Source organism: Onychostoma macrolepis, chromosome 19 (assembly GCF_012432095.1).
Source record: "Onychostoma macrolepis isolate SWU-2019 chromosome 19, ASM1243209v1, whole genome shotgun sequence".
Classification (NCBI taxonomy): Eukaryota; Metazoa; Chordata; class Actinopteri; order Cypriniformes; family Cyprinidae; genus Onychostoma; species Onychostoma macrolepis.
In genome coordinates this window covers 12,474,658-12,502,016 of record NC_081173.1, presented here as the reverse complement: position 1 = coordinate 12,502,016, position 27,359 = coordinate 12,474,658, and the positions used below count along the sequence as shown (strand labels likewise).

The following is a 27,359-nucleotide window of genomic DNA, read 5'->3' as shown; positions in this document are numbered from 1 at the left end:
GGTCCTGGGGCACCTTACCAGTAATCTAAAGTGAGGTTAATTGGAAAGAGCAATCTCACTCTTCTCCTATGGGTACAATGTGTCAAAATCCAGTCAGTGAGCTTGCTAGATTTGCATTTCCAGTAGAAATACCAAAAGAACAATGTTAAAGTTTACAGCAGTGGTTTTAAACCTTTTTTGACTCCAAGGCCACCCATTTCCACAATACTTGAAGGCCCAACATTCTGGTACTTATGTTATAAAGACAAATTTGCTAATTTTCAAATGTTGTTTACAGAAATGAGGAGTAGCAATATATTAAAATATTTGGTAACACTTTAGAATACTGTTCCATCATTAATGAATAACTACACAAGAACACGAGTAATGCAATATTATCACTCTAGTAACTAACAAGCAACTCTGGTTAATGAATTAGTAAGTAATAGTGCTTATTTGAATGTGGTAGTTCACTATTAGCTAATCAGTAACTATTATTTTTTTCATACCTCCCCAAGAACTACTGTATACAGGTTGATAATTAATATGAATAATACATAATGTATAATTCATTCTAAAGTAAAGGTCATGGTAACCCACTAGTAATGACTCAAGTATTACTAAATTCTTCAGAAGGAACTACTAATGATTTGGATCAGTATTCTAAAGCGAAGATCGTGATAACTCCCTAGTAATTACTGAAGTCATTGTAACCTTTTGAGGTTTTTGTAAGGTCCTGGTTAGTAATTCATTTTGCTAGATTTGGTAACACTTAAATCATTACTAGTGGGTTACCGTGATCTTCACTTTAGAATACTGATCCAAATAATTAGTAGTTTCTTCAGAAGGATGTAGTAACACTTGAGTCATTACTATCCAAAACATTACATAGATCTCAAAAGCTCACAATGACATCAGTCAATATTAGGAAGTTATGACGATTTTCACTTTAGAATACTGATCCAAGTAATTAGTAGTTCCTTTAGAAGGATTTGGTAATACTTGAGTCATTACTAGTGGGTTACCATGATCTTCATTTTAGAATTAATTATTCATTATGCATAATTCACATTAATTATGAACCTGTATAAAGTAGTTCTTAGGAGTTCTCAGGATATATGAAAAAAAATAGTACGTTATTGGTTAGCTAATATTGAACTACCAGTTTCAACTTAGCGCTATTACTTAATAAATCGTTAATCAGAGTTTCTTGTTAGTTAATAGTAGTTACTACAATGTTAATAGTGCATTAGTCATTTGTTCCTGTGTAGTTATTCATTAATGACGGAACAGTATTTTTTAAATTTTTAAATTCCAGAAGTTTCTTTAGATTACACTTTTGTAAATTAATTCTACAAAATACATTATTTTAGAGCTTGACATAACCAGACGAATGAATATTTATTATAAAAAAAGGCCTGGAAAAATGGAATGGAAATTCTAAATTCATTTAAAATTCTGTGGGAAGGCTGTTGCATGAAATAAAAATGTCAGTTGTTGAGGGAATTAATTAAATGAGACATAATAAATAAATAAATCAAACCCCTTGGAAGTTTGCTATAATTTGTGTCCATTAACACTGTTATAATATTGTCTATAAGTGATGAACATTAGATAATTGTGGAGAAAAAAAGAAAGAGGAATATCAGCAAAATGTGCCTGCTGTTTGCATGGCATTTGTATTTCCTGATATAACACAAGAGACTCAGAATCCAATATTGTGAATGCATTTTAAACAGTGACAGTGAGATATTATATATTATAATTTACCAAATGTAGAAGGAAGTGGCAGAATATTCAGACGCCGTTGTCGGCAGGAGCAGATGGCGATCATGTTGATGCTCTCTAGAATGTTCTCACTCACCATAAGGAGGCCTTTGTAGGCATAGACAATCCCTAGCCAAATGGTCATGTGCGTGTTCTCGCAGTGCTCCAGGAAGGGCCGGATTGCGATGTCTCGTCCCTGAGGATCTGCCTGTGGAGACGCAGTGAGGAAACCAATGAGTGGAAATAATCCTGGCTTTAAAAACACCTTTGTCACTAACAACAATAACACTGAGCCCGGGTTTATTTGCCTTGACTTTAAATGCCTAAATACAAAGGTTGACTTTAAGTAAATTTGCAAAAATGCATTTGCACTGAGTACCAATACTAAGGCTAAAGGCATTATGGGAACTTTTGATCTCCCATGGGAGACCAACCTTAATGGACTTTCACAGAGATAGTAAAAATAATATAGTCACATCTACAGGATACCACTTGAGTGTTAACGATTAACAATAACTCTTTATGGGTCAGGCATCGATTACTTGATATTGATCGAGATATTTACAGTCCTGATATGCAAAGCAGGTCAGGACTGGACTCTTGAAAGAGTCCGGCAAAAGAGAGAAGACCTCAACTGAGTTTCCCTTAATGTGCTGGCTCTAAAAGTAGCCAAGCTCTAACCCACTTTCTTGCTGCCCCAGTTTGGAAAACCTTGAGCTTGCCATGCAACAACCCGGACACAAAGATAGACAAGGATTCAACCTCCAAACGCATCCCTAAGTCTCGCCGATACTTCCCAGCTTAGTCACAGAGCGTAACACCCGCGGCTTTCATAATGACAGAACTCTTGAAGTCTTAGAAGTAGTTTACTAGAGATGTTTATGGGGAAATTGTTGATGTGATGTTAAGGAGCTTCTACAATAGCAACACAAGAAATAGAATAAAGTAATGAAATAACTTACAGAATGTCTGCCTATTAGGCTGACTATTTTAACATCAAAACTTAAAATCAATTTACTTCAACATTCAAGTGTTCCATCTGGCCTCAGAAACCCACAACTGAAAAGATCAAACTTGCTTAAGAAGCGCTTATTTTCAACTGCACAACAACAAGACCTGTGCTTTTTATCATAGTTTGAGCTGTAGTTACTCGAGGTGTGTGGTGTTGCCAGGCAACAGTCGGTGGGTTGGGCTTAAAGAGAGTGCTGTGCGCTCTGTTATTTCTCACTGCATTAGGTGTCTAATGTAATTGTTCAGTGGAAGCTGGAAGGATGTGTGACTGACAGAGTGTCTGTGGAGAGATGGAGACAAGAGGGACACAGTTAGCTGACAAGAGAGAATTATATCACACTTTATAGACGGGAATGAACCATATGGCCACCGAGAACTGGAAACAGACAGCCATTAAGTGTGTATTAGTACACAGCGGCAGGTTTGCACACATGGTGGGGGAACAGGAGGGATAGCATACTGAAAACCCTAAATAAACATAGAAATTGAAATAGAAATAACTAAATTATCTTGAATGGTCATTGGTTTATATTAGTGCTGTCAAAGTTAATGCGTTAATAACACGCACGCACACACCTTTCTCTCTCTGTGCGTCTGTTCTGTTGAGTGAGCTGCAGAGAGGAGCAGCGCTTTCTGTTAAACACAGATATTATGTCGCTTCTCTAATTTTACATGCAAGTATAGCCGAAATCACAGCACAGCTATTGTCATTATCTTATGTGTATTTGATTTCATCAAACGACGGCTCGATTATCAGGATTTTTGTGCAGATTAACGTCTTAGTTGGAAGGGAGAGCTGGTTATGTAGCCTAGTCTTAATGGGTTGCGTTTCAGTCACTATTTCATATTCATTCCGTTGTCTGACAACAGAAACTGTAAAATATACCAATGAAAACAGTTTTATTGAGAATTTAGCTGCATCAAAATACAGTTTGTGGGCACAGAGAGGCAAACAAATCTAATAATAAATGTACATTTTGCATTTTCAGAAGAAGTGAGCTGCCCTGTCGTGCAAAAATGTAAACAGGTTTGTGTAAGTAAATTGCTCAGTGCAAAGAAATAGAGTAACGGGAACCTGGTATTTCTTTTTTCATGTGTCTAATAGACATGAACAAGTTCTTTGAAAAATATCTATGACCTTTGAAACATGTCTAGTCTTTATGCTCTATGTTGACTATGGTTTCAATAATAATAAACATACATTTGCATAAAGCATCCATATTTGTCTATTCCCATGTTGATTAGAGTATTAAAAACTTGAAAAGTATTAATTTAAGGTACATTTAGAACGAATAAAAATGTGTGATTAAGTAGCAATTAATCACGAGTTAACTCATGACAATCATGCGATTAATCGTGATTAAAAAACTAACAAACATTTGAATCAGTTGACAGCCCTAGTTTATATACATTCTTTTATATACTGACTCTACCAGTCAATAAGATTTTTTTTGTCTTATGTTCACCGAAGCTGCACTTTTTTGTCTAAAAAATGTTGGAAATATTATACATACACACACTGCTGTTCAAAAGTTTTGGATCAGTAAGATTTTAAGATCAGTAATATTTTTAATCGAGTCTCTTATGCTCATCAAGGCTGTATTTGATACAGTATTTGATAAAACAGTAATATTGTGAAATATTATTGCAATTTCTAATATTTGTTTCCTATTTTAATATACTATAAAATATAATTTATTTCTGTAACGCAGTGCTGAATTTTCATCAGCCATTACTCCAGTCTTCAGTGTCACATGATACTTCAGAAACCATTCTAATATCCTGATTTATTATCGGTGTTGAAACTGTTGTGCTGCTTAATATTTTGTGATACTTTTTTATTTGATTCTTTGATGAATAAAAAGTTAAAAGGAACAACATTTATTCAAAATAGTAAGTCTTTACTATCGCTTTTTATCCATTTAACACATCCTTGCTTAATTAAAGTATTAATTTCTTTAAAAACTTCTTAAAAAAATTACTGACCACAAACTTTGGAACAGTACTGTATATTGTAACACAAAATTTATATTTTGAATAAACACTGTTCTTTTAAACTTTTTATTTATCATGGAATCCTAATTATAAATCAGCATATTAGAATGATTTCTGGAGGATCATGTGACACTGAAGATCCTAATTTCAGTAATGATGCTAAAAATTAAATTTTGACAGGAACAGATTATATTTTAAAGTACATTAAAATAGAAAACTGTTATTTTAAATTGCAATAATTTTTCACAAAATTACAGTTTTTTTTCTGTATTTTTGATCAAATAGATATAGCCTTGATGAGCATAAGAAATTTCTTTAAAAACATAAAAAATCGTACTGATCCCAAACCTTTGAACGGAATATATATTCAGTTGAAAATTACTGTACTGCTTAGTGAAGTATGGATATTTTGTATTTATTTAAAAAAATGTCTTGACATTTTTTATTCATTTAAAAAGAAAATATTTTTTTATGAATAGAAAGTACAAAAGAAGGGCATTTATTTGAAATAGAAATCTTTTGTCTTTACAGTAATTTTTGATCAATGTAATACATCAGTGCTGAATTGCTTATTTGCTTAGCTTAATGCATTAAAGTCGGTTCAACAAAAGTGTTCCATATATCTTGATCTGAGCATGAAAAAATAAGGGAAAAGCCAATATACAGTCTGCCAGTCAACGTGGAGGATAAACTCCAATTCAATGGCTGTCTGGGGCTAAAGCCATGCCTTGTTATTTTCTAACAAGAGAGCAGAATCAACCTAAAATGACAGGGAGAGTGACAGAAAGAAAGAGAGAGAGAGAGTCGGAGACTTCAGGGTAGTTTGCTTCCATGAGCATATATTTTATTCCATTGGGAGTTTAGTACAGCATGAATGAGATTTCTATTATCCAGCCTCTTTCTAAGACCTTTGATTTTGAACTAAGCTCTTGTTTAAGGGAAATGATAGTTATAATACTCATTTGGATGGGTCAGTCACCCTCCTGTACATCTGTTTCTCTCTGACATGGCTTCTTGTGACCACAACCTCTTATCTGTAGTAATCCTTTTACACTATGTCCTGTGATCTCTTGGCGGCTGCGTGCCACTGCTTAAATGTACTATGAAGAGGCAGATATTGTTCAATAGAGCTGAGAGTTGTTTAACAAGAAGTTAAGTCAATTATTCAGCCATCTAATCTTAAAGTCAACTCGAGCTATACTTCACTGACCTAATCCCAAAGCAAAGCCATAACACACACCAAGGAACAAGGTTTAGTACCATGGTTCAAAACCAACACTGGCCAAGTAAAGAGTGGCTTTGGTCAGTAAATATCATAGAGTTACATGCCAGTTGGCCAGAACTGAAACAAAGTACATTACTTAAATTAAATGAAAAATGACAAGATGACCCTGCTGATGAGAGACTCAAAACAAGACACAATTTATCTTGGTTGTCTAAAGAGGCACAATGTGAAATATTCAATGCAATAGTAGTAAAAAAAAAAAAGAATTATATATATATATATATATATATATATATATATATATATACACACACACACACACACACACATATGTATATATAAGGAAGATTATTTATGTTTTTTTTCCTTAAAATTTTACTCTCATCAAAGCTGCATTTATTTGATCAATGAAAACAGTAACATTGTTTAAAAATATAATTAAAATTAAAAAAAGTTTTCTATTTTAGTAAATTGTAAAATGTAATTTTTTCTGTCACACAATCCTTCAGTTAAAAACAAAACAAAACAAAAAGGTACTGGTATTTTTTTGCCATATTCATTAATTTTACAGACATTTCAGTTAACCCTAAAACATAATGCAAGCCAAAATTCAAAATACAGGTAAAACACCTGTATAATCAATATGATTTTTTTTTACAGTGCAGTATGCTGATTTGAATAAGAAGATTTGCATAAGAAACATTTGTTATTATTATAAATGCTGAGAATATGAATAGATGAATACAATATTTTTAATATTATTTTTGATTTATTGATACATTTATTTAATTATTGCAGAACAAAAGCACTAATTCCTTTATATATATATATATATATATATATATATATATATATATATATAAATATATATATATTTTTTATATAAAAACTGGCAGAAGTACATTTTGGTCCATGTTTAGCACTTTCCTGTTTACTGACTGAAAGCAAGAGCATCTCGGTGTGGCTCCACCAGGGTTACATCTACCTGCTCCAGTTCGAGGATGAACCTGCAGCTGCACGCTGAGGCTCTGCGGATCTGTCTCCCTCTGGTGTGTGCTTATTTTTGGAGTCCACCGCTCTAAACTCCACTTCAAATGCGGTGACTTCAAAGTGGCCCTACTGCAGTCCCTGCGGCTGAGCCTGGGAGCTGCCATCACTGATTCATTACAGGCTAAATGCATCATTAGACCAGGAATCTAACCCCAAACATCACACGCATTTAAATATGCAAATGAGAACGTGCAGCGCCGTGTTTCAGATTGCCTTTGTTATTGCAGCCTAAAATGCTTTTTATTGACATCATTCTTTAATCTAATGCTCTGGAATATCTCAGTTTTAATCACAACTCCCATCTGCTCGCTCTCCGCAAGTCTCCGATGCAAATGACTTTCGCTATGTTGCCGTCATGTGACTGCTGTACCGCGCACCCTTCGCCCTACACAAACACGCTCACTTATGAACATGCAGCTAATTTGCGAATAACAACCTTCATAAATGGGGTTCGAGTGCTCACTGTCAAACGTTATTAGAGCTCACGCATGAGCAAACATTTAAATCTGGTGACTACTGGGACTATACTGAGGTATTCACACAGATGCGCTCTCAGAATTACAGTCACGGACACACGAACGCTCGCCATAACGCTTACAAGCTTGTTTTCTTTTCTGTGGGACAATCGAGATTTGTGACTCGGGTCATCTATACATCCTTGTTGAGTCAAGGACACCGAGAGGTCCCGCACACGATAAGCCATCAGTCCTGATAACTCATTAGGACCGCTGTTTTTTTCCTCCATGAGGGCTGGCATGGCAAACTGTGAGTGATGGAGGACGGCTGCTCTCCATCATGGTGCACTCTGCTGCCCTCATGATTACTGAAGCCAAACGCACCTTTCTGTGTGGTGGACATAAGGGTACGGTTTGTTCGAATATGGACACTTTTGGCACTGTGGATCTGGTTAGAAAATGAAAAACACTCTTAAAACACACCTTCACACTCTCACTTGTTGTCTAAAAATGTCTATTATTGTTTATAAATAGGCTACACCACAAGTCATGAAAATCATAACTATTTCCACCACATCTCATATCTCGTGTTCACATTCTGTGATGGAAATGACCGTAGTGGAAATCATATTTGAAAGATTTCTGACATGAAATGGCTGACTTGTTTCCACAGCATTTCAAATAAGATAGCACATATGGCTTCATTCATAGCTAGCATTTTATGCATCCTAGATAGACACTGAAGATAATATTTTCAAACTTGTTGCATAATTTCACAAAATAGATGGAAAATGACATTCAATGTAAAATATATAAACATTAAAACATCCAAAATGCTGTAAAATTCATTTTGATTATCATATGTGACCCTGGACCACAAAACCAGTCATAAGGGTCCATTTTTCCATCGAAATTTTGAATAAATAAGCTTTGCATTGATGTATGGTTTGTTAGGATAGGACTATATTTGGCCGAGATACAGCTATGTGAAAATCTGGAATCTGAGGGTGCAAATGAATCTAAATATTGAGAAAATCACTTTAAAGTTGTCCAAAGGAAGTTCTTAGCAAAGCATTGCATATTACTAATCAAAAATTTAGTTTTGATATATTTACAGTAGGAAATTTACAAAATATCTTCATACCCTAATGATTTTTGGCATAAAAGAAAAATCTATAATTTTGACCCATACAATGTACTGCATTTTTGGCTATTGCTACAAATATACCCCAGCGACTTAAGACTGGTTTTGTGGTCCAGGGTCACATATAATATCAAAATGGCTTAAATATCATTGAATCGTGTTGGCCCTGATAGTCTCGTGGTAAGTCATGATAAGACATTTGGTCACACTTTATTTTAAGGTACATATTAACTAACAATTAACTACAACCTTTGCCTCAGTAAACTCCTAATTACTGCTTATTAATAGTTAGTAAGGTAGCTGTTAAGTTTAGGTATCGGGTAGGATTAATGGATGTATAATATGATTATGACATGAATATGTGCTTTATAATAAGCAACTAGTTAATAGTGAGAATTGGTCCCTATATTAAAGTGTTATCAGAGATGTGACATAACCATCATATAACAAAAAGAAAAAAAAGTGACATCGACCCTGAGACTTGACTGTGTCTGCAGAAACATCCGTATACTTACTAAGAAAAATATCCTGACCACCCTTCCAGTGAAATTTATTGAAGTGCTCTTTGAACCTATCGGTGAAACGGTAAGTTCAAAATGGGCGGCAGTAATCCACTGCATCTGAGGTCTGAACTGACCCAGTGCACTTCACATTAAACAAACTGCCAGCACACTTCAAACACTGTCTGATCTAATCCTCACGGTGAAGTCCCACTTGTGGCTCATTCACTTTATCATTCCCGGGATCATCCGCACCTCATTTTCTCTTGTTCTCGGTTTACCTCGGCTCCATTGACTCTATTGAGGTGCACATCCTGTCCAGGATATTACCCCTTGCGTTAACATTAATTAAACATGATTATAAAGCTCTGAGTGAACGTGATATCTTTTGATGGTGTTAATTTTGTACAAGATACAGAATGTTCCTGGTTGTAATAACAAATTTGTCGATTATTATGTGCATAGGCTGCTGTCAAGATCTGTTAGGCTGGTCCTGCTGGAGTTGAATTTAATATGAAATTCAGTTTTATGAAAGTTAAGCGGAAACTTGTGATTCAAAAAAGCTATACTTCCAGCAGTGAGACAAAACTCTTGTTTTTTTTTCTCCTTTTCTGTCTTTGGCAGACTCAGACATGCACACACACACATCATATTCCTGTCGTTGCTAGCTGAGAGCGCAGTAATTGAGTCCTTGGAGGCTTGGTTTCTATGAGAGGCCTGTGTTGTGATGTGTACTGGGCTGTATTATGCAGACTTTAGAAAGTACAGATGGGCTGCTTAATAGCAGGAAACTTGTGCTCTACAGCATTCATGGGTAACACTGATAAGGTCACTGGTCAATAAATAACATTTCTCAAATACTGTTTTAGGGCAAATGGAACCAGCTAAATCAAGTCACAATGTGTTTTATGAATATTTTAAATGCTTTTGATCCAGTGGCGGCTGCTGGTCTTTCAAAGAGGGGAAGCTCATTTTCGGCCTACATCATAAAAATTGTCCATTTATTTTATACGTAAATTCTGCCGTATGTTCCTTTTCAAGAAAATGCTCTGTGACCCTGTCGTATCAGGTCTTTTCCAGTGACGCTAGCCTAGCCTACTGTATGAATGAATGAATAAATGAATGAATGAATGAACAAACAATCTAAAAAAAAAAAAAGATATTAAACTCGACGGAGGAAATGTGGGAATTAGGTTAAACTGAAACAAGGAATGTGGTGTATAATAGGGTTGTCATGATACCATAAAAATGTCTTACGATACTATACCAGCTTAATTTATAATTCAGTTCTACAAAATGAATCAAAATTTAATAAATAAATAGATGTAAGTGAAAACAGACAATATTATTCTCTGAATACTTAATTAATGTGAATGAATGACTGGCTATTGTTATCCATGAAATGATCTAAACAAAACTCATCTTAGCACTGCACAGAAGCTGCATGAAGTGACATTTAGATGTGGCATTTATTCATTTAGACTGTATTTATAATTGCATAAATAATGTTATGAGATTAATGTTTTAAATACTAAATTCTGAATATAGAAATATGTAGGAAAATAATGTAATATGCCTACATTTAGACGGGAAACTGAAAAACGGCCAGCAGGTGGCAGAAGTTCGTGATTGAATCACTGAGTCATTCAAATGATTCTTTCAAAACGGCTGAATCCTTCAGGAGCGAATCAAATGACTGTTTTTATGAATGGCTCTGTGAATCAGTGATTCTCCCAAACCAACGCGGATTTGGATTCGAACACAAACGAAACTAAAACAGCACTCTTGCTCGTGTCGTATTGCCTAAGTGTCAGGAGCATTTTTGCTCGCATATCTTGAAATTTCCGAGTTAGCAGCATGTATATTAAAACATAACATTATAAATTAATAAAAAAATATATATAATGATTGATAAGTGGAAAGCCGCTATGGGACTGAGCTCGAATAGCTTCAGCGTCAGCGACTTTTTATAGGACAAAATCGCTGTCAATCAAAAGGAGATGCAGACCCTCCAATCATCACGCAGAAGCCCGGAGTCCAGGCACGCCCACTCCTCCATTCACCCCCAGAGACGCTGAGCGTCCGTGGGCGGGACATAATCGCAGCATTTATCCAATGACCGTCTAGTTTCGAGGCACTGAAAAAAACTGTTAAAAGCAGCCCCATTGAAGTCAATGGACGCTGGGCTTCAACAGAGAAATACACTGACGCTAAGGGAGTGTATGAGAAGGAAATCGACCTGCTATATGTAGCTGATTCTGAACGAACTCGTCTTCGAGATGAACGTGTTCTAACGCATTTTTAGTCAATAAAATTTTAACACAATAGTACATATTTGACCATTAATTTTTTGACATTATAGGGGAAGCCGAGCTTCCCTTGCAGTCTTAAAGAAATCCCCACTGTTTTGATCCTACTCGAAAGGGACACAAACTATAGGCCTACATTTAAATATCACTTATTGTTAGACGGGCCCACAAAGGTCCTAACTAAAATAGATATATATTATAAATAACTGGTTGCTCTGTTAATTGTTTTCTCTCCATCCACACCTCACAATTACCATGTTAACACCTGTCATAACATGAGTATACTATGTAATACTTCTTGTCTTCAGGGTCAGGTCACCTGAGATGCAGGCCCTCATGCAGGTAAACGCTCCTAATAGTGATCATGTGACTCTGTCTCTTTCATTTGTCTGTTCTCCTAGGCAACTCTGAAGCTCGTGAGCTGCATGACAACTGTGAAGAGTGATATTATACAGATATGTAGGATTTCTTTGGACCTTAACAACTTGCTGCAAGAGCAAGAGCACAGCAAATGCGCACAAACTTTGACAACTACGAGACAGAACGGTACAATGATAGAACGACAGACAGACAGACAGACAGACAGACAGACAGACAGACAGACAGAGATAGATAGATAGACAGACAGACAGACAGACAGACAGATAGATAGATAGATAGATAGATGATAGATAGACAGGCAGACAGACAGACAGACAGACAGACAAACAGACAGACAGACAGACAGACAGACAGACAGAGATAGATAGACAGACAGACAGACAGATAGACAGAAGATAAATAGACAGACAGATAGATAGATAGATAGATGACAGATAGACAGGCAGACAGACAGACAGACAGATAGACAGAAGATAAATAGACAGACAGACAGATAGATAGATAGATGACAGATAGACAGACAGATAGACAGATAGATGATAGATAGATATACAGACAGACAGATACAGACAGACAGAGGCATGCAGACAGATGGATCTGCAGTATGATGTACGATGGATAGACAGGTCTGCATTAGAACAGAAGGAACATGACTGATCTGAGTATATCAGACTAATATGATCAAAGTCTGAATAAAACCACCCATAACAGAAAAATCCATCACTGTTCACTGTAAATTACTCAAGCTGTCAACGCTCCTTAACGCAGTCAAACAACAGCAACTCATGGACGTCAGGGGATGGCACAAGCTTCTGATATTCTCCTGTAGCCCATTAGGCTGGATTATGTGCGAGTGAAATTCACTGGCTTCAGGACTATTGATGCACTGCCACACCAAACTGCTCTTTTCTGCCTACTGCACATTGTCAGGATGTGGAAGACTCTTGGTTTTTGTTCCCTAGCTCATCTCACTGCCAAATTGGATTACTGTGGTTGTAGGTGGCCATTTGAGCCAAATACTTTGCACTGAGTTCAGGGAGACTGGAAGATAAAAAATAAAAGAGGATACACGCTTGGCTTCTGCCCCATTGCATTTGGAAGCATGTTCAAATAGGAGCAGCCCATTCGCATTTCTCTGAGCGGCAGCCACGCTCCCCTCCCATCGGCCCACTTTAGACGAGCCGAGAGGCCAGCAATCTGTCTCTTTAACTAAGAGGAACAGGCAAAGGGAAATGCTTTTGGAAGGACCGTTCTTTTGCATTCTGATGAATCGGGTAAATCTCGGAGTAAGAAGACAGAAATGTGATGTAGTAGAACATCACAAAGAGGAACAGACTGTGTTTTTGCAGTTAGACAGATTGTGAACATTGTGAACATCTCAACCTATCAAAAAAGAACAAGTTCTCGAGGACATTTTGACGCTCGAGTCTTAAATTCATCTACTCAGCGTGTGCACAAGAAAGAGAATGAGAGAAAAATACAGACAAAGAGAGATCATAGCCTGACAAATGACTTAATGATTAATAGTATGGAACTCTATTAATTTGTTTCCATGGATACAAACGAGCAGCTCAGTTCTGAGTCTGTTGGAATATTCTGTTCAACATTGATAATGGGTCTCTCCTAGCTTCACTTCTTATGATACATCAAACTGCACAGCCAGCCAATGAAATAATCCAGCAGTCACGCTCCGCACATGCAATTATGCATATGACTAGATGTCTTCTCGTTTTACACTCTTTCCTTTCACTCACACTTCATTTGCATTCACTTTAGTCACGCTGCCGCCCGTACCATGTGACTTCAGATCTGTGGCGTATGTACTAAATGTGTATGTGTGCATGTACCTGTCAGGTTTTGCAGTTGTGAGAGAGTGTGCATTGGTGTGTGTGTGTGTGTGTGCAGGGGGTACTGATGGCCGCCTGACTCTCTGCTGGACGCTCTCCAGGCTGTGGGCTGGCAGGGTGTCAGAGGGTGCAGTTGAAAACGAAAGAGGGGGGCTCGGCTCCATCCGGCTGCCAGGCAGGCTGTCTTACTGTCAGATGGTCAGAGCTGGTTTGTTATCGGGTCTCAGCTGCTCAGACTGGAAACAGTGTCAGTCAGCAGGCCGGTGCCATAGGCCCGTGCTGCAGGCGGTCGTCAGCCATCAGGGGCGCTAGAGAGGCTGAGTTTAAAAGCATCTAATTTAATTTAAATATATATATATATATATATATACGGTATATATAAACATGACATATATTAATATTAACAATAAATATTAACATGACATTCCAAAATGTTGTAGTATTTGATGCATCCATCTTTGCTTGCTTGATTATTTATTTACCTATCCAAATCATTTTGAAGTAAACTTTGTTATTTTCTGTTATTTTCAAATCTCAGAAAATAAAATAAAAACTCCAGATTTTTCAGATTTCCTCCAGATAAAATTATAAAACACTTTAATTCTATTTTATTATTTAATAAATACTTCTCTCTCTATATATATACTGTATATATAACTGTACCATAACTATATTTGCATACTAATGTAGTTGAAAAGTTTTTAGTATTTCCGGCTCTACATAATTTTTTAAAATTTGTGCTAAATATTTTTACACCATGTGGTTTTTAGTCATAATCCCTACCCTAACCATAATGTAATTAATATTACTCAGTACTTAAATGTATAATTACACTGTAACAAGGACAGCTTAAAATAAAGAGTAACCTTTTTTATTTTTCCAAATTCCTTTTAAATAAAGCTGTTTTTATAAAGATAAAAAAAAAAAAACATCCGATTTTCAACGTGGTCTCAGACTTTCAGACCCCACTGTATCTCACTCCTACAGCAAGCATTGCATAAATTATCTAACAATTTCTCTCAAAGACGAATCTAAAAAAAAAATCAGCTCATTTGGAGTCGTGCGGTAATGACGGACCACCTGCAGCCTGTCACATCGATCCAATCCCTCAGATCGGGCTGCAGCACCTGCCTCTCATATCGGCCAAATGACACATTTCATTCTCATGGAGACTCAAGTCTTATGAGAGTAATGAAGAGCTGTTTGTGGCTGAGTTATCTGGCTCGGTAGGTCTGTGCGGTGCCAGCGCTATCGACCCACGCTTCAAATCAGCCTCTCTTTCACACACAGAACCATTTTGGGGGTGTGAGCTTCAACACACAGCTTCATATTAGGGCTAGAGAGAGAGAAAGAAACTGTGCTACAGGGTGTAATACACAGTGTGAGCGTGTTGTGTAAGAAGTTTGTTCTGTATAATCATTTTTAGGACCAATAAAACATAAATATAGCTTGTGCTCACATCCAGCTAAAAGACGATGTCGGAAAACAAGCCCATCAAATAGGTTAATCAAAAAAGCTGTTCCTGCAAGTGGATCTGAATGGTGCAGTGATCTTGGCGCCAGTCAGGATGATTAAAAATACATGCGTTCTTCAAGCTAATTCATCATGAAATCTTAACGAGAGCAGACATCACACACAAAGTAGCATCAGCAAATAGAGGAAAAACTCTGAACCTCATCCATAATGCTTACTGTCACTAAAAAATTTATTTTTAAAAAGATTTCTTTTATTGTAGAGCAAAATCTTTCTTCTGTTCTAAACCTGTATGACTTTCCTTGTTCTGCAGAACACAAAGGAAGACATTTAGTAAAAAAAATGTCCTTTCATATAATGAAAATCAGTATGGTCCAAAAAAAACAAAAAACAAAGTCAAATTTGGAGCAACATGATGATGAATACATGAAGACAGACTTTTTGTTTGTGGGTGAACTATCCCTTTGCATAAGGTATAGTCTGATATAAATGATGCTGATGTTGCACAGTTTGCCAGAGCTTTTACCCAAGATCACACTGGGGTCATACAATCTGACAAGCTACAATCGCAAAGGACCGGAAAACTTGCACCGTGTGCACCGAGCAGCACTATCAGATCTGGATCCCAAAAGGAACGAAACCCATTGCGGAGTTTAAATTCATTACAGCTGGTCTGATTGCAGGCCAAGTCTGTCGAGATCTCAGAGCTGATGAGAGCGGGAGGAGGAACGGGCAGACAGTCTGTGTGATTGCATAAGAGAGCAGACTGATAAAGAGAAAAGCCACTCTTTAACATTGAACTTCTAGCATTCTAGTCTATGCATTAAATGATTTCAATCGTCATTGCAAAAGCAACCAAATTCAAATTGCCCATTCAGCCACTTCTAGATAAGGATGGGCCATATCGAGATGGCAGTGCGGAACAAATTACAGTCAGAATCAATACTTGTCGAGCTCTGATGTGATCATTACAGTGTGTGTGGGTGCTATGGGACCATTCTCTCCATCTAGCTCCTGATCATGTCCATGATTAGAAAAAAATGACCAAAACTGACTATATATATCAGAATAAAATTTGATCTTTCCCTGCTATAATGTGTGGTTCTCCACAACACATCTGTCCTTCCATGAGTAATTTATTGCCCAACTGGAGCAAAATTAAAGAACCACACACAACACTGCTTATCCTCACCAGCAGAGGGCGAGACTCAAACACATGACAATTAAAACATGTAGCTGGTCATTACCACAGAAATAAGTTAAGCAGTCAACTTAAGTTGTGTCCCAAATTACGCACTATACACTACTTATGCACTATATACTCAACCGTGTAGTGTATGAAATGTATAAGGTCATTTTGTCATGCATCATCTGAGTCTGATAGCCCCTCCCCCTCCAATAATTAAAGCTGTGACAGTTGAGTGCATGAAGTGTCCGACATTCCACACTTTAATTTTTCAGTTACAGTTTTTCTCAATTGTTTAAACACATTGTTTAAACACAATTATGCCTCTTTTTTGCGGAACTCTAAACACTATATTCAGGTCAAAATTAAGCTCTCCACTCAAAACAACTCAATCTTCCTGAAAAACCAAACTTTGCTCTCAGACATGACACACACTACAACACAGTTTTACACACTGATGAGATAAATTCAAAACAATACTACAAAAACCGGTAATAATAAGTGTGGTACTACCCAAATATTTTATTCCTCAATTAAATATACTGTAGAGTCTTTCCCGTCTTATCACGTCTTTGGTCTGGAACAGGCCAAAGAACCTCTTCAACATCACAGGCTATACTGGCCCTGGCCAGGCAGCGGGGGTAAAATCCTCTTGCATGCCTGATGTCCTTGTGTCATTGTTCACAAACAAAATATAACAATATAATATAACAGTAATATAACAGTGCACTCTGTTAGTATTACCTGATGTAAACTATGGCAACAGTTTGGATGACAGTTACTGTATTGAAATGCAGAAGGCTGCACTTCTTATGTATGATATATATCCATTTGAAAAGTACAAATGTACACATTACTGTATGTGGGATATTGATTGAAAAAGACTGGATATGAGTCACAGTTACACTTTTACTAGTGGTCTGACCAAAAAAAAAAAATTAGAAAATTAGAAAAATTAGAAAGTCCACTGTCAGAATTTGTAACTCTTGTCCTCTGTCTATATATGCCCTCCAATTGAAGGTTCATGGGATGTACATTTGAGCTATTTCACAGAACTGGTTTGTCATTTGTTGATCTGTATTCACTTCATTATTGAAAGTCAACATTCAATTGAACAATTCATGTCAAATTTATAAAAAGTCTAAAAGAAATGTGTAGAAAACATGCTTGACAGTTTATGACAACTAGATCAACCATTTTGCATTTACCGAAATGACTTATATGATGAACTAATGACAAGATGTTTTGAGGGGTAAGACTATAGCACAGAAAACTATATAAAACATTTTGAGCAAACATGACAATAGCAACTGATAATGTAGGAAACCACAGACAAATGTACATAATCAGTTGCATGAATGTACCAAAGCAATCGCAACTTGTTCAAAAGAATGAGAAACTTTTTATGATGTGCACAAGTGACTAGATGATGTGGAGGTTGAACAAGTAGTTTTGAGAATTTCATTTCTGATTTGAGAAATGCACCAAAGCCACTGAGAGAAACTGTAAGCTGACATTGGCCCTTTATCCATCGAAGGTTCTGATTGGTGTGTGATAAATTTTGACTCCTAGTGTTTCCACTTGGGTAATTGTGTGCTAATTGAACTCAAACTGTGCAGACTTGAGTGAATAATATTGAATGCTAGTGCTCTAAATGACCACATGGTGTAAGCACTGAGAAATGTAGGGTTTTGTGTGTAGAGTTTTGCAGTAACAGTTCACCAAATCTGACACATATGTTAAAGCAGGGGAATAGTGTTTATAGTTCAGCAAAATGGGTGTGCTTTTTGAAAAATGGCGTTATGGTTTTGAAATTTTAGTTCAAAAGCCTAGTTTATAGTGTTTTAGCAATCGAGAAAAACATCTCGGTTACGTATGTAACCATGGTTCCCTGAATAGGGAACGAGTTGCTGCGGTGACGTCATCGTATGTGAACACCCTTTGGTGTGACGAATGTTTGAAGCCCTGTACCATCCCGCCAATCCTATTGGCCAAAGAGCGCTTGGCAACGCCTTACGCATGTGTAAGCATAGTATACCTGCATGCCGCGCACTATTTCACTCAGATTTCATGGACTAAGGAAACGCTATCAATGGTACGGAACGGCCTGAACCGCAGCATCTCGTTCCCTATTCAGGGAACCGTGGTTACATACGTAACCGGGATGTTCCCTTTCATAGGTCACTTCAATGCTTATTGCAATCTTATTCTTACACCCAAAACAGACAAACAGCTGGTCGGACTCAAGCCATTGGGCTGTACGATCAACATAGATCCTCAGCATCCTCACAGGACAAAGGCTTAGATTTTCTGACCCCGCCTCTGTGGGGGAGAAAGCTTCCAAGACCACCTGCTGGAAGCGAAAAGGATTAGAAGCGACTTTAGCAACATATTAGGCCTTGGTCGCAGCAAAACCTTCACCAATCCTGGTGCGAAGTCAATGTACGAAGGTGAGATAGAAAGAACTTGTAAATCCACAACTCTCTTGAGGGAGGATAAAGCTAACAATAGGACTGTCTTTAGAGTCAGGATTTTTTCGGTCACAGTTTCCAAGGGCTCAAACGGATGTCCTGATAGACCTTGTATTACGATGGACAGATCCCATGATGGAACTCACGCAGGGCGGAAAGGCCGCAGCCTCCGTGAACCATGCATAAATCGAGAGACCAGGGGATGACGGCCCACCGAAACGCCGTCTATGTACGCGTGGTTAGCGGATATGGCTGCCGCGTATACTTTAAGAGTGGCTGGCGTTACTCCCTCTGAAAAACGGCTTTAAAGAAGCTCCAGTACTGAAGCGACGGAGCAATAAGCTGGATCCATATCACGACATCTACACCAGGTAGTAAACAGTGTTTCCATTTGAAGGCATATAAATGTCTTGTAGAAACCGCTCTAGAATTAATTATAGTCTCGGTAGCCTCCGTTGAAAGACCAGGACATATTAACTCACTCAGAGGCCACACCCACAGTTACCATAAATCTGGCTGTGGGTGCCAGATCATTCCCCGTGCTTGCGACAGCATGTCCTGTCTGAGGGGAACCTCCCACGGAGAGCCTGCTAACAGACTGATCAGTTCCGCAAACCACGGCTGAGTGGGCCACCACAGAGCTACCAGCAGCATTTGCTCCACTCTGTCCGACTGTATTCTGGATAGCACCGCTGGAATTAGCCGAATCGGAGGAAAGGCATACAAACTGGTTCTGAGCCATTCGTGGGCTAGACCGTCCAGTCCCAGGGGCGATGGGGACAGCTTATCAGAATTACCGGCCCCAGTCCGACCCGAGCCCTTCTCCCAAAACGGCTCATGTTTCAGCTATTAAAATAGTTCAGTTTTGTATGTAATGGCAAAGTGATTCTATTTCGTTTTTTTTTTCGTTTTTATTATTTTTTATTGTTAATTTTGACGTTTGGAGCATTTTTTGTTCGTTAAACAAGTTATTTCTTTCTTAAAGTAACGACCAAGCGGCCAGCGGTAGACCGGCAGGCTGATCATAGCATGTTTGATCAATTTAGCCTTCTCAAATCATCACGACTTGCCTAAAATAAATTCTATAGATACTAAAACAGTTCAAGCATATAACAATGTTTAAAGGTTAAACCTAGATAAACGTGCGCTGCATCCAGTAGTTTGTGCGGAGAGTCGAAGCTAAAGTGCAGGACATGGAGGCACCAGCGCAATCAATTGCATTTTTTTTTCAATGGAAACAACTTAAAATAGACCGTAATTTTTCCTCATAAAGGTAAGAGTAATACATCATTCGGAACTATAAAGGGTCTACTTTTATTTGTGTGCACTCACAATATCAACAAAACGTCGTGTTTTTAAGAAAACGATACGCTTTCTGCCATCTCGTCTTGAACAGGAGCGCTTCACAAAAATGAGCCGAAAGTCAGCGAATACATGCCTCACAGACATGATAAATATATCTATAGAAATTTTTTAATTACTACTTAACGAAATAAATCAAATCGAAAACAAAAACTCATTCATTATAATCATAATCCATGAAGATGCACTTCTCTCTAAAGGTGCGTCTAATGAGGAGATGAATCCACACTGATGCAACACTGAAACAGAAAACACTAGTTTATTAGTAAGTAATTCAAATATCTCCTTACTATTTCCCCCTGACACATTCATGGTAATTACTTTTGCTGGGGCTTTAAGGCAAGCTTTATTGCATGTATTTGAACGCAGAACAGCTGCGCTGACGGCGCACGCTCTGCTGCTGCGGGACTCTAAACACCATCGAGCCGCTCTTAACAGTCGCTGCACGGTCTCGTGTTGTTTCCACCAGTGCGGCAATTTTTTTCATCACTAATTGATGGATGTCTAAAATATAAAAATAAGGAAAAACTAAAACAGGCCTGAGGCCTGGCCCTCGTCTGAACTATGACGTGAAAATTGGCTTGAAGCCCGGCCCTAGGGACGTAAAAACGAAATGCAGGGCTCTACTTCCTGTGTCTCTTGATGATCTGGATATGAAAATATGCATCCTTCAGATCGATTGTGACAAACCAGTCGTTTGGTTGAATGTGAGACAGAATAGATTTTACCGTCAACATCTTGAATTTGCTCGTTCTGAGTGCAAGATTCAAACGGCGTAAATCCAATATTGGTCGTAAGCCGCCATCTTTTTTGGGCACAACAAAATATCGGCTGTAAAAACCTGACTCCGTCTGAGAGGGGTGAGACTTCTTCTATAGCCCCTTTCCTCAGCAGAGATGACACCTCTTGTCGCAGCACTGTGGTTTCTTTTTAACTCACGATCGTGGGAAGAATCCCACGGAAAGGTGGCGGGCCTTTTCGAAACTGAATGGCGTATCCATAACAAATTGTGCGTAATACCCATTGCGGAATGTCGGGCAAGCGTTCCCACGCCTCCATCTGCGGCCATCATACTGTCTTCAGTAATGGTGGCGAAATTCTCAGCCGCGGCGTTTGTGATGCGCACTGAAAACGGCTGCTTCCAGGACCTCGAAACCTCCTGGTGGAGGTCTGGGAAGAAGGGGAGCAGTTTACGGGGCTGAGCAGGTGCACGACTAGATAGGAAATGGTTGTCCAACTTAGATTGGGACTGGGCTTTGGCCGCGTCTGCCTCCCAATCCAACCCCAGCTTATCCACCGCGCAAGTGACCACATCCAACAGCTCGCTGTAGGACGGGGAGCTGCGTCTCTCCTGTCCGCTAGGAGGGAGAGATCCGCATGTGTCGGCCAGTAAATCCTCCGACTCCGAGGCTGCGGTGGACAAAACGTCATCGTCATACAGCTCGAAGGAGATTGTACTGTATGCCTCCGGGGCAGGCTGTAGATCCTCGTCGGCGAAAACAACGGGCTCCACAAAGTTTCCTCTAACCTCTTGCACTCGAGTGGGGGAGAGCGAGCGAAATGGAGAAAACTCCAGCGCAGCACCGTCCTCACGGTCCGGGTTGCACGCGTCGCCCCAAGCCATCGCCTTGTGCGGCGCCTCGGCAACCTCAGAAGCGACGCGGCGGGGGTTGGACGCGGGGGCGACCTCGGAGAAAACTTCTACCCTCGAGCGCAGAACTTTCAGTCGCAGGCTGTCACAGTGGGGACATGTCGACTAAACGCAGACTGCGCGTGATGCAGGCCCAGGCACACATGAGTGTCGCCCGCCATGATAAACCTGCTACACGACTCCTTACATTTCCGATGACTCATCGCCTCCGCGAAGAGGAGTTAAACACTGCTTGAGAAATAAAAAATATCGCTGAGAATGCGGGATGCTTTCTAGGGCACAGAAAATTCACTTTCGCTTTCCTAAAGGAAATGAAATCTGAGCGAAATATTGGGCGGCACGCAGGTATACTATGCTTACGCATGCGTAAGGCGGTGCCAAGCGCTATTTGGCCAATAGGATTGGCGGGATGGTACAGGGCTTCAGACATTCGTCATGCCAAAGGGTGTTCCAATACGGTGACGTCACCGCAGCATTGAAGTGACCTATGAAAGGGAACTGTAATTGAAAGATTAGTTCACTTCCAGAATAAAAACGTCTTGATAATTTACTCACCCCCATGTCATCCAAGATGTTCATGTCTTGCTTTCTTCAGTCGAAAAGAAATTAAGGTTTTTGAGGAAAATATTCCAGGATTTTTATCCATATAATGGGCTTCAATGGGAGCCAATGGGTTGAAGGTCTAAGCTGCAATTTCAATTAAGCTTCAAAGGGCTCTAGACGATCCCAGCAGGAGAATAAGGGTTTTATCTAGCAAAACAATCGGTCATTTCAAACTTTTCAAAATTCAAAATGTTTAAAATTCACATTCAAAATTTAGATATATTTTTAACCACAAATGCTCAACTTGCACTAACTCGACTTCACACATTACATAGTCACGTTGGAAAGGTCACACGTGACGTAGGTGGAAGCACCAACCCAGTGTTTACAAAGCAAACATGCAAAGAAAGTCAAACACCCTTTCCAAAAAAAGGTAAAACATCGAATTCGGACGATTTTGAAGTTGGAGGAGAAAATGAGATGGAGTTTTTCACCCAACCCTACCTTTCTGAACTGGAGTACACTGATGAAGAACTAACCACGCGTGACCTTTCCAACGTGATTAGGTAATGCATTAAGTCACGCATCGCAAAGCTAGTGCAAGATGAGCATTTGTGGTTAAAAAATATATATATTAGATTTTTTTTTTAAAGAAAATGACTGATCGTTTCACTAGATAAGACACTTATTCCTCAACTGGGATCGTGTAGAGCCCTTTGAAGCTGCACTGAAACTGCAATTTGGCCCTTCAACCCGTTGGCCACCATTGAAGTCCACTACATGGAGAAAAATCCTGGAATGTTTTCCTCAAACACCTTAATTTCTTGTTAACTGAAGAAAGAAAGACATGAACATCTTGGATGACATGGGGGTGAGTAAATTATCAGGAAATTTTTATTCTGAACTAATCCTTTAAGTGCATCATCCAGGTATTTAAAGTGTGCTTTTGGAATTTTCAGTGTGAACACACTACTCACACTATTTAGACTACAAAACAATATAGAATAGTACATAAATTGAAAGTGACAGGACATACAGCCAAGTATGGTGACCCATATTCAGAATTCGTGCTCTGCATTTAACCTATCCAAAGTGCACACACACCTGGAGCAGTGGGCAGCCATTTATGCTGCAACACCTGGGGAACAGTTGTGCACCTTTGATCTATTGGTGATAATACTCCTTTTGTAGTACTACTTTTTACTGTGTATGTTCAATTCAATGGATGTAATAAGTATGGTTACCAGATAATTTAAAAAAAAATAATTTGATAGAGATTTCCTTTGAAATGTAAAGATCTGAACAAGGATATGGTCTAGCAGTGCACAAATGTCTCAGATGCCACAATAAATCCTAGGGTTTGAATGCAGTCAAATTCTGCTGTGCCAATTTGAGAAATACCTCAATCAAAACACTTTGGTGCCAAGTGACTACCCCATGAAGGATTTCTGTTTGGTTGTTAAGCAACATGTATACCTTATTTTAATGTAAGAACGGGTCCAACCATTTTTTACAGTGCGAGACTTCCGGTGTCAGCCAATCCCAAACCCTAATCCTAACCCTAGCTGTGCAAAACCAGTATGTTACGCTTCTTGAGGTTGCAAACTGGCATTTATCATCATATTTCAATTATCATAATAATAAACACACTGGTTTATACAAATTGCACTCCATTACACACAAATTGTTTTACTGTTTAATTCACTTTAGTCTTTTAGTTATTTACCTCACATATTATTTAGTCATGCACATTCACAGGAAACATTTTTAAGAAAGGCTGTGTGGATCAAACTAGCAAGACAAATATTTTGTAAATACAAAATCACATACATTATACATACAAAGATGTCAGTGGCTGTCTCATAAAAAACCTGTTGCCTGGGTTACAATATGTTATTAATAGGTGTTTGCTTCAGAGGCCCTTTGAAGCCCTTTGATGTGGCCTTATTCTGGCCCCATGGAGCTGTGCATGTGAAGGGCATCAGGGGCCACAGACCTCTCTGAAGTCTTCTTTGCCCTGCCCACTTGCTTAACACAAACATCTCTACCAACACAAAAATAATTATGCAAGAAAAGACAATGTAGCACTTTAATAAATCATAACAATAGTTCCAAACACCTCTTACATCATGTAAAATCCTAAAAACGCAGTCTTTCTTTGTTGTTCTGAAACATTTAGAGAGATACAATCTTAATTACAGATTTGGAAGATGAGCAGAGACAAACACTTTCGCTCTCTCTTTCTCACACACACACACACACAAACACACACAGGCTCCTGATTGGCCCGTCCCATCGCAGCAGTGTGTTGTGGCATGCAGGTTAATGAATGTGCAGATGGCAGTCAGGAGGGGGGCTGCGCCTCCCTCCACTCCATCTCCCCTCTTTTCTCATTCTTCACATCTCTCCTTCTCCTTTAACATCTCATTTATCTACTTTATTCCCACCCCGCGCAGCTTCGCAGCCAGTCTGCGATCACCTGCTGCGTATCGCTGTTTCACGTGTGAGTGTGTGTGCATCTTGTGAGCAAAAAGCACGTTTGATTTCACAGCTTTCCTAACAAGGGATTCGCCAGGGCGATCACAATAGCATTATTACTGCCTCCTCATGCAGGGGAGAGCCATAACTGGGGACAAAGGCGGGGTTAAATATGTTCGGCAGGCACCTGCGGCGTGGATCGCGGAAGCATGAAATCTCAGGCTAAACATGTCCTGAAGGACGGAGGCTCTGTGCGGGACAGGGCAAGAAGGCGGGGTGAGGAGCGGTGATTAGGAAGGCAGCCGTGCATGAGTGTGTCGAGGAGGACGCGGGGGAGAGAGCAGACTCGTGTACGGACTCCCATGGCCTGCTGCACTAAGTGACTGGTGTAGGGTTTAATAGTGCCATATGGTTTACATCTCCGCTCACACCATGTCTTTCCTCCAGTGCTTGTGTGCGTATTGATCCTGAGGGCTCTTTCCTTTCCCTCCTCCTTGCTCTTGCTCTCAAATCTCTCGGTTTCCGGACCGCAGAGAGGATGAAGGCCTCCGCGGCAGACTGATGCTGATAAGAGCAGGAAGCCGAGGCGCTCTGGGCAGAGACGGTAGACGACGTTCCCACCACACTGAGATATCCATCTGTGATGTGCATTGAGTTCACAGTGATTGCTTTAAGACTAGATGAAATGAATCTGTACAAATATTTAAAGGTGCAGGATGTATTATTTACGGGATAGCTAGTGATTGAAATGGGTACTGCAGTCCAAATTCTAAATATTAGAGATTGTTGTTTCTCTTGCTCCCTCATCTTCAGATTCTATGCTCATTCGGGTTGCCGGATTGAGGACACGCAACAGGAACGAGCGCAGTTGTCAGTTGTAAGTTGCTGGCTTCTATGGTTGCGATACTACGGTGAACCAGTAGTGCATAACACAACAAACTCTCCACAACACAACGGAAACAAGTTACAACACAACAAATTAGCACAACACAATGGAAACAAGCCACAACACAAGGGAAATAAGCCGCAACAAAATGGAAACAAGTCGCAACACAACGAAATTAACACAACACAAGGGAAACAAGCCGCAACACATTGGAAAAAAGTCGCAACACAACGAAATTAGCACAACACAAGGGAAACAAGCCGCAACACAATGAAATTAGCACAACACAAGGGAAACAAGCCGCAACACAATGAAATTAGCACAACACAAGGGAAACAAGCCGCAACACAATGGAAACAAGTCGCAACACAATGAAATTAGCACAACACAACGGAAACAAGCCACAACATAATGGAAACAAGTCGCAACACAATGAAATTAGCACAACACAACAAAATTAGCACAACACAACAAAATTAGTCATATGTATCCTATGTGTTGTGGAGATATCTTTGTGTTGTGGAGATTTCGTTGTGTTGTGCACTACTGGTCCACCGTACAATATGCTGTGTTTTCTGACAGCTGGCATGTTGAAATCCTATTGGATAAACTGGCAGTGGGTGGAATCACACAGACCAAAACAAAAACAGACATTCCGACACAGAACATGCACTTAGAATTAGAATAACTCCCAGTAGCGTTGTTTTTCGGAGAAACAAGTATGTGAACTTATCATGTTTCTTAAATATCTGCAAACATGTTGTGGCATTTTTGTGCTTTAATACAGTCAAACAAAAAAATACATACAGCACCTTTACGCAAAATCCCACTAACAAGAGTGATGTTGTGAATTTCAGCATGTGCCACCAATGAAAATAAAAAATAAAAACAGCTGAAATTCAGTCTTACGTAGATCGCTTGGCGATATGGCTGCGGTAACATTTAGCCTGCCGTTCATAATCTTGTCTCTTGCCTGCCAGCATTTGTAAATACTGCGGTTCTGAGTCTGGTCAATAATTTTCAATAAGAACTGTTTAGTAGCAGTTTGCGAAGCAGCTTTTGGGAGCAACTAAATTCAACTGATAAGTGACATCTGTGCTTCTCCACTCTGGATAAGCACCAGCCGCCACTGCAACCATCTGAGTCTTAAGGCCTCTTAAATGTAATGAACTGTGGGGCACAAAGAAACACACGTTCCCCTCACAGCTGCCGACAGATTATGAGTGTGTCTGAGCAGCAAATTTCCATTTTCTGTTTCTTGGACTGTGCATTGTATAATTAAACTGCATTTTATTATTTTCTGTAAAAAATGCAAAACCTGCCACCATGATGCTAGGCTGTTCTGAATGATTGCTTGCTTATGACAAGACTCTTCAAATTCAGTCCTTGAAGGCCACTGTCCAGTAGAGACATTGTACAGGTCCATAGGATATTTTGCCTCTTTTATGATCTGCCATGTGGAAATCATAAGGTCAAACGCTTTGAAAAGCAACAGCACAACAAACCACATGATTCAAGGTATCATTTATGTCTGGTGAACAAACGTGAGGTAGGATGAGTTCCATGCCAAAGTTTAATACTTAGGGTTAGTGTATAGCATGCCTTAGCAAGCACCACTAATAATGGCATTTCAAGAATATCACCTC

At 39.1% G+C, this 27,359-nt stretch overlaps 1 protein-coding gene across 1 annotated transcript in view; it reads right to left on the bottom strand.

Annotated features, from left to right (window-relative positions):
- Positions 1-27,359, bottom strand: part of gabbr2 (gamma-aminobutyric acid (GABA) B receptor, 2) — a 221,288-nt gene that overhangs the window by 9,477 nt on the left and 184,452 nt on the right. The window contains exon 14 of the mRNA XM_058754343.1: positions 1,844-1,950. Coding sequence (XP_058610326.1) covers positions 1,844-1,950 — 107 coding nt within the window. The remainder of the gene's footprint in view (positions 1-1,843; positions 1,951-27,359) is intronic.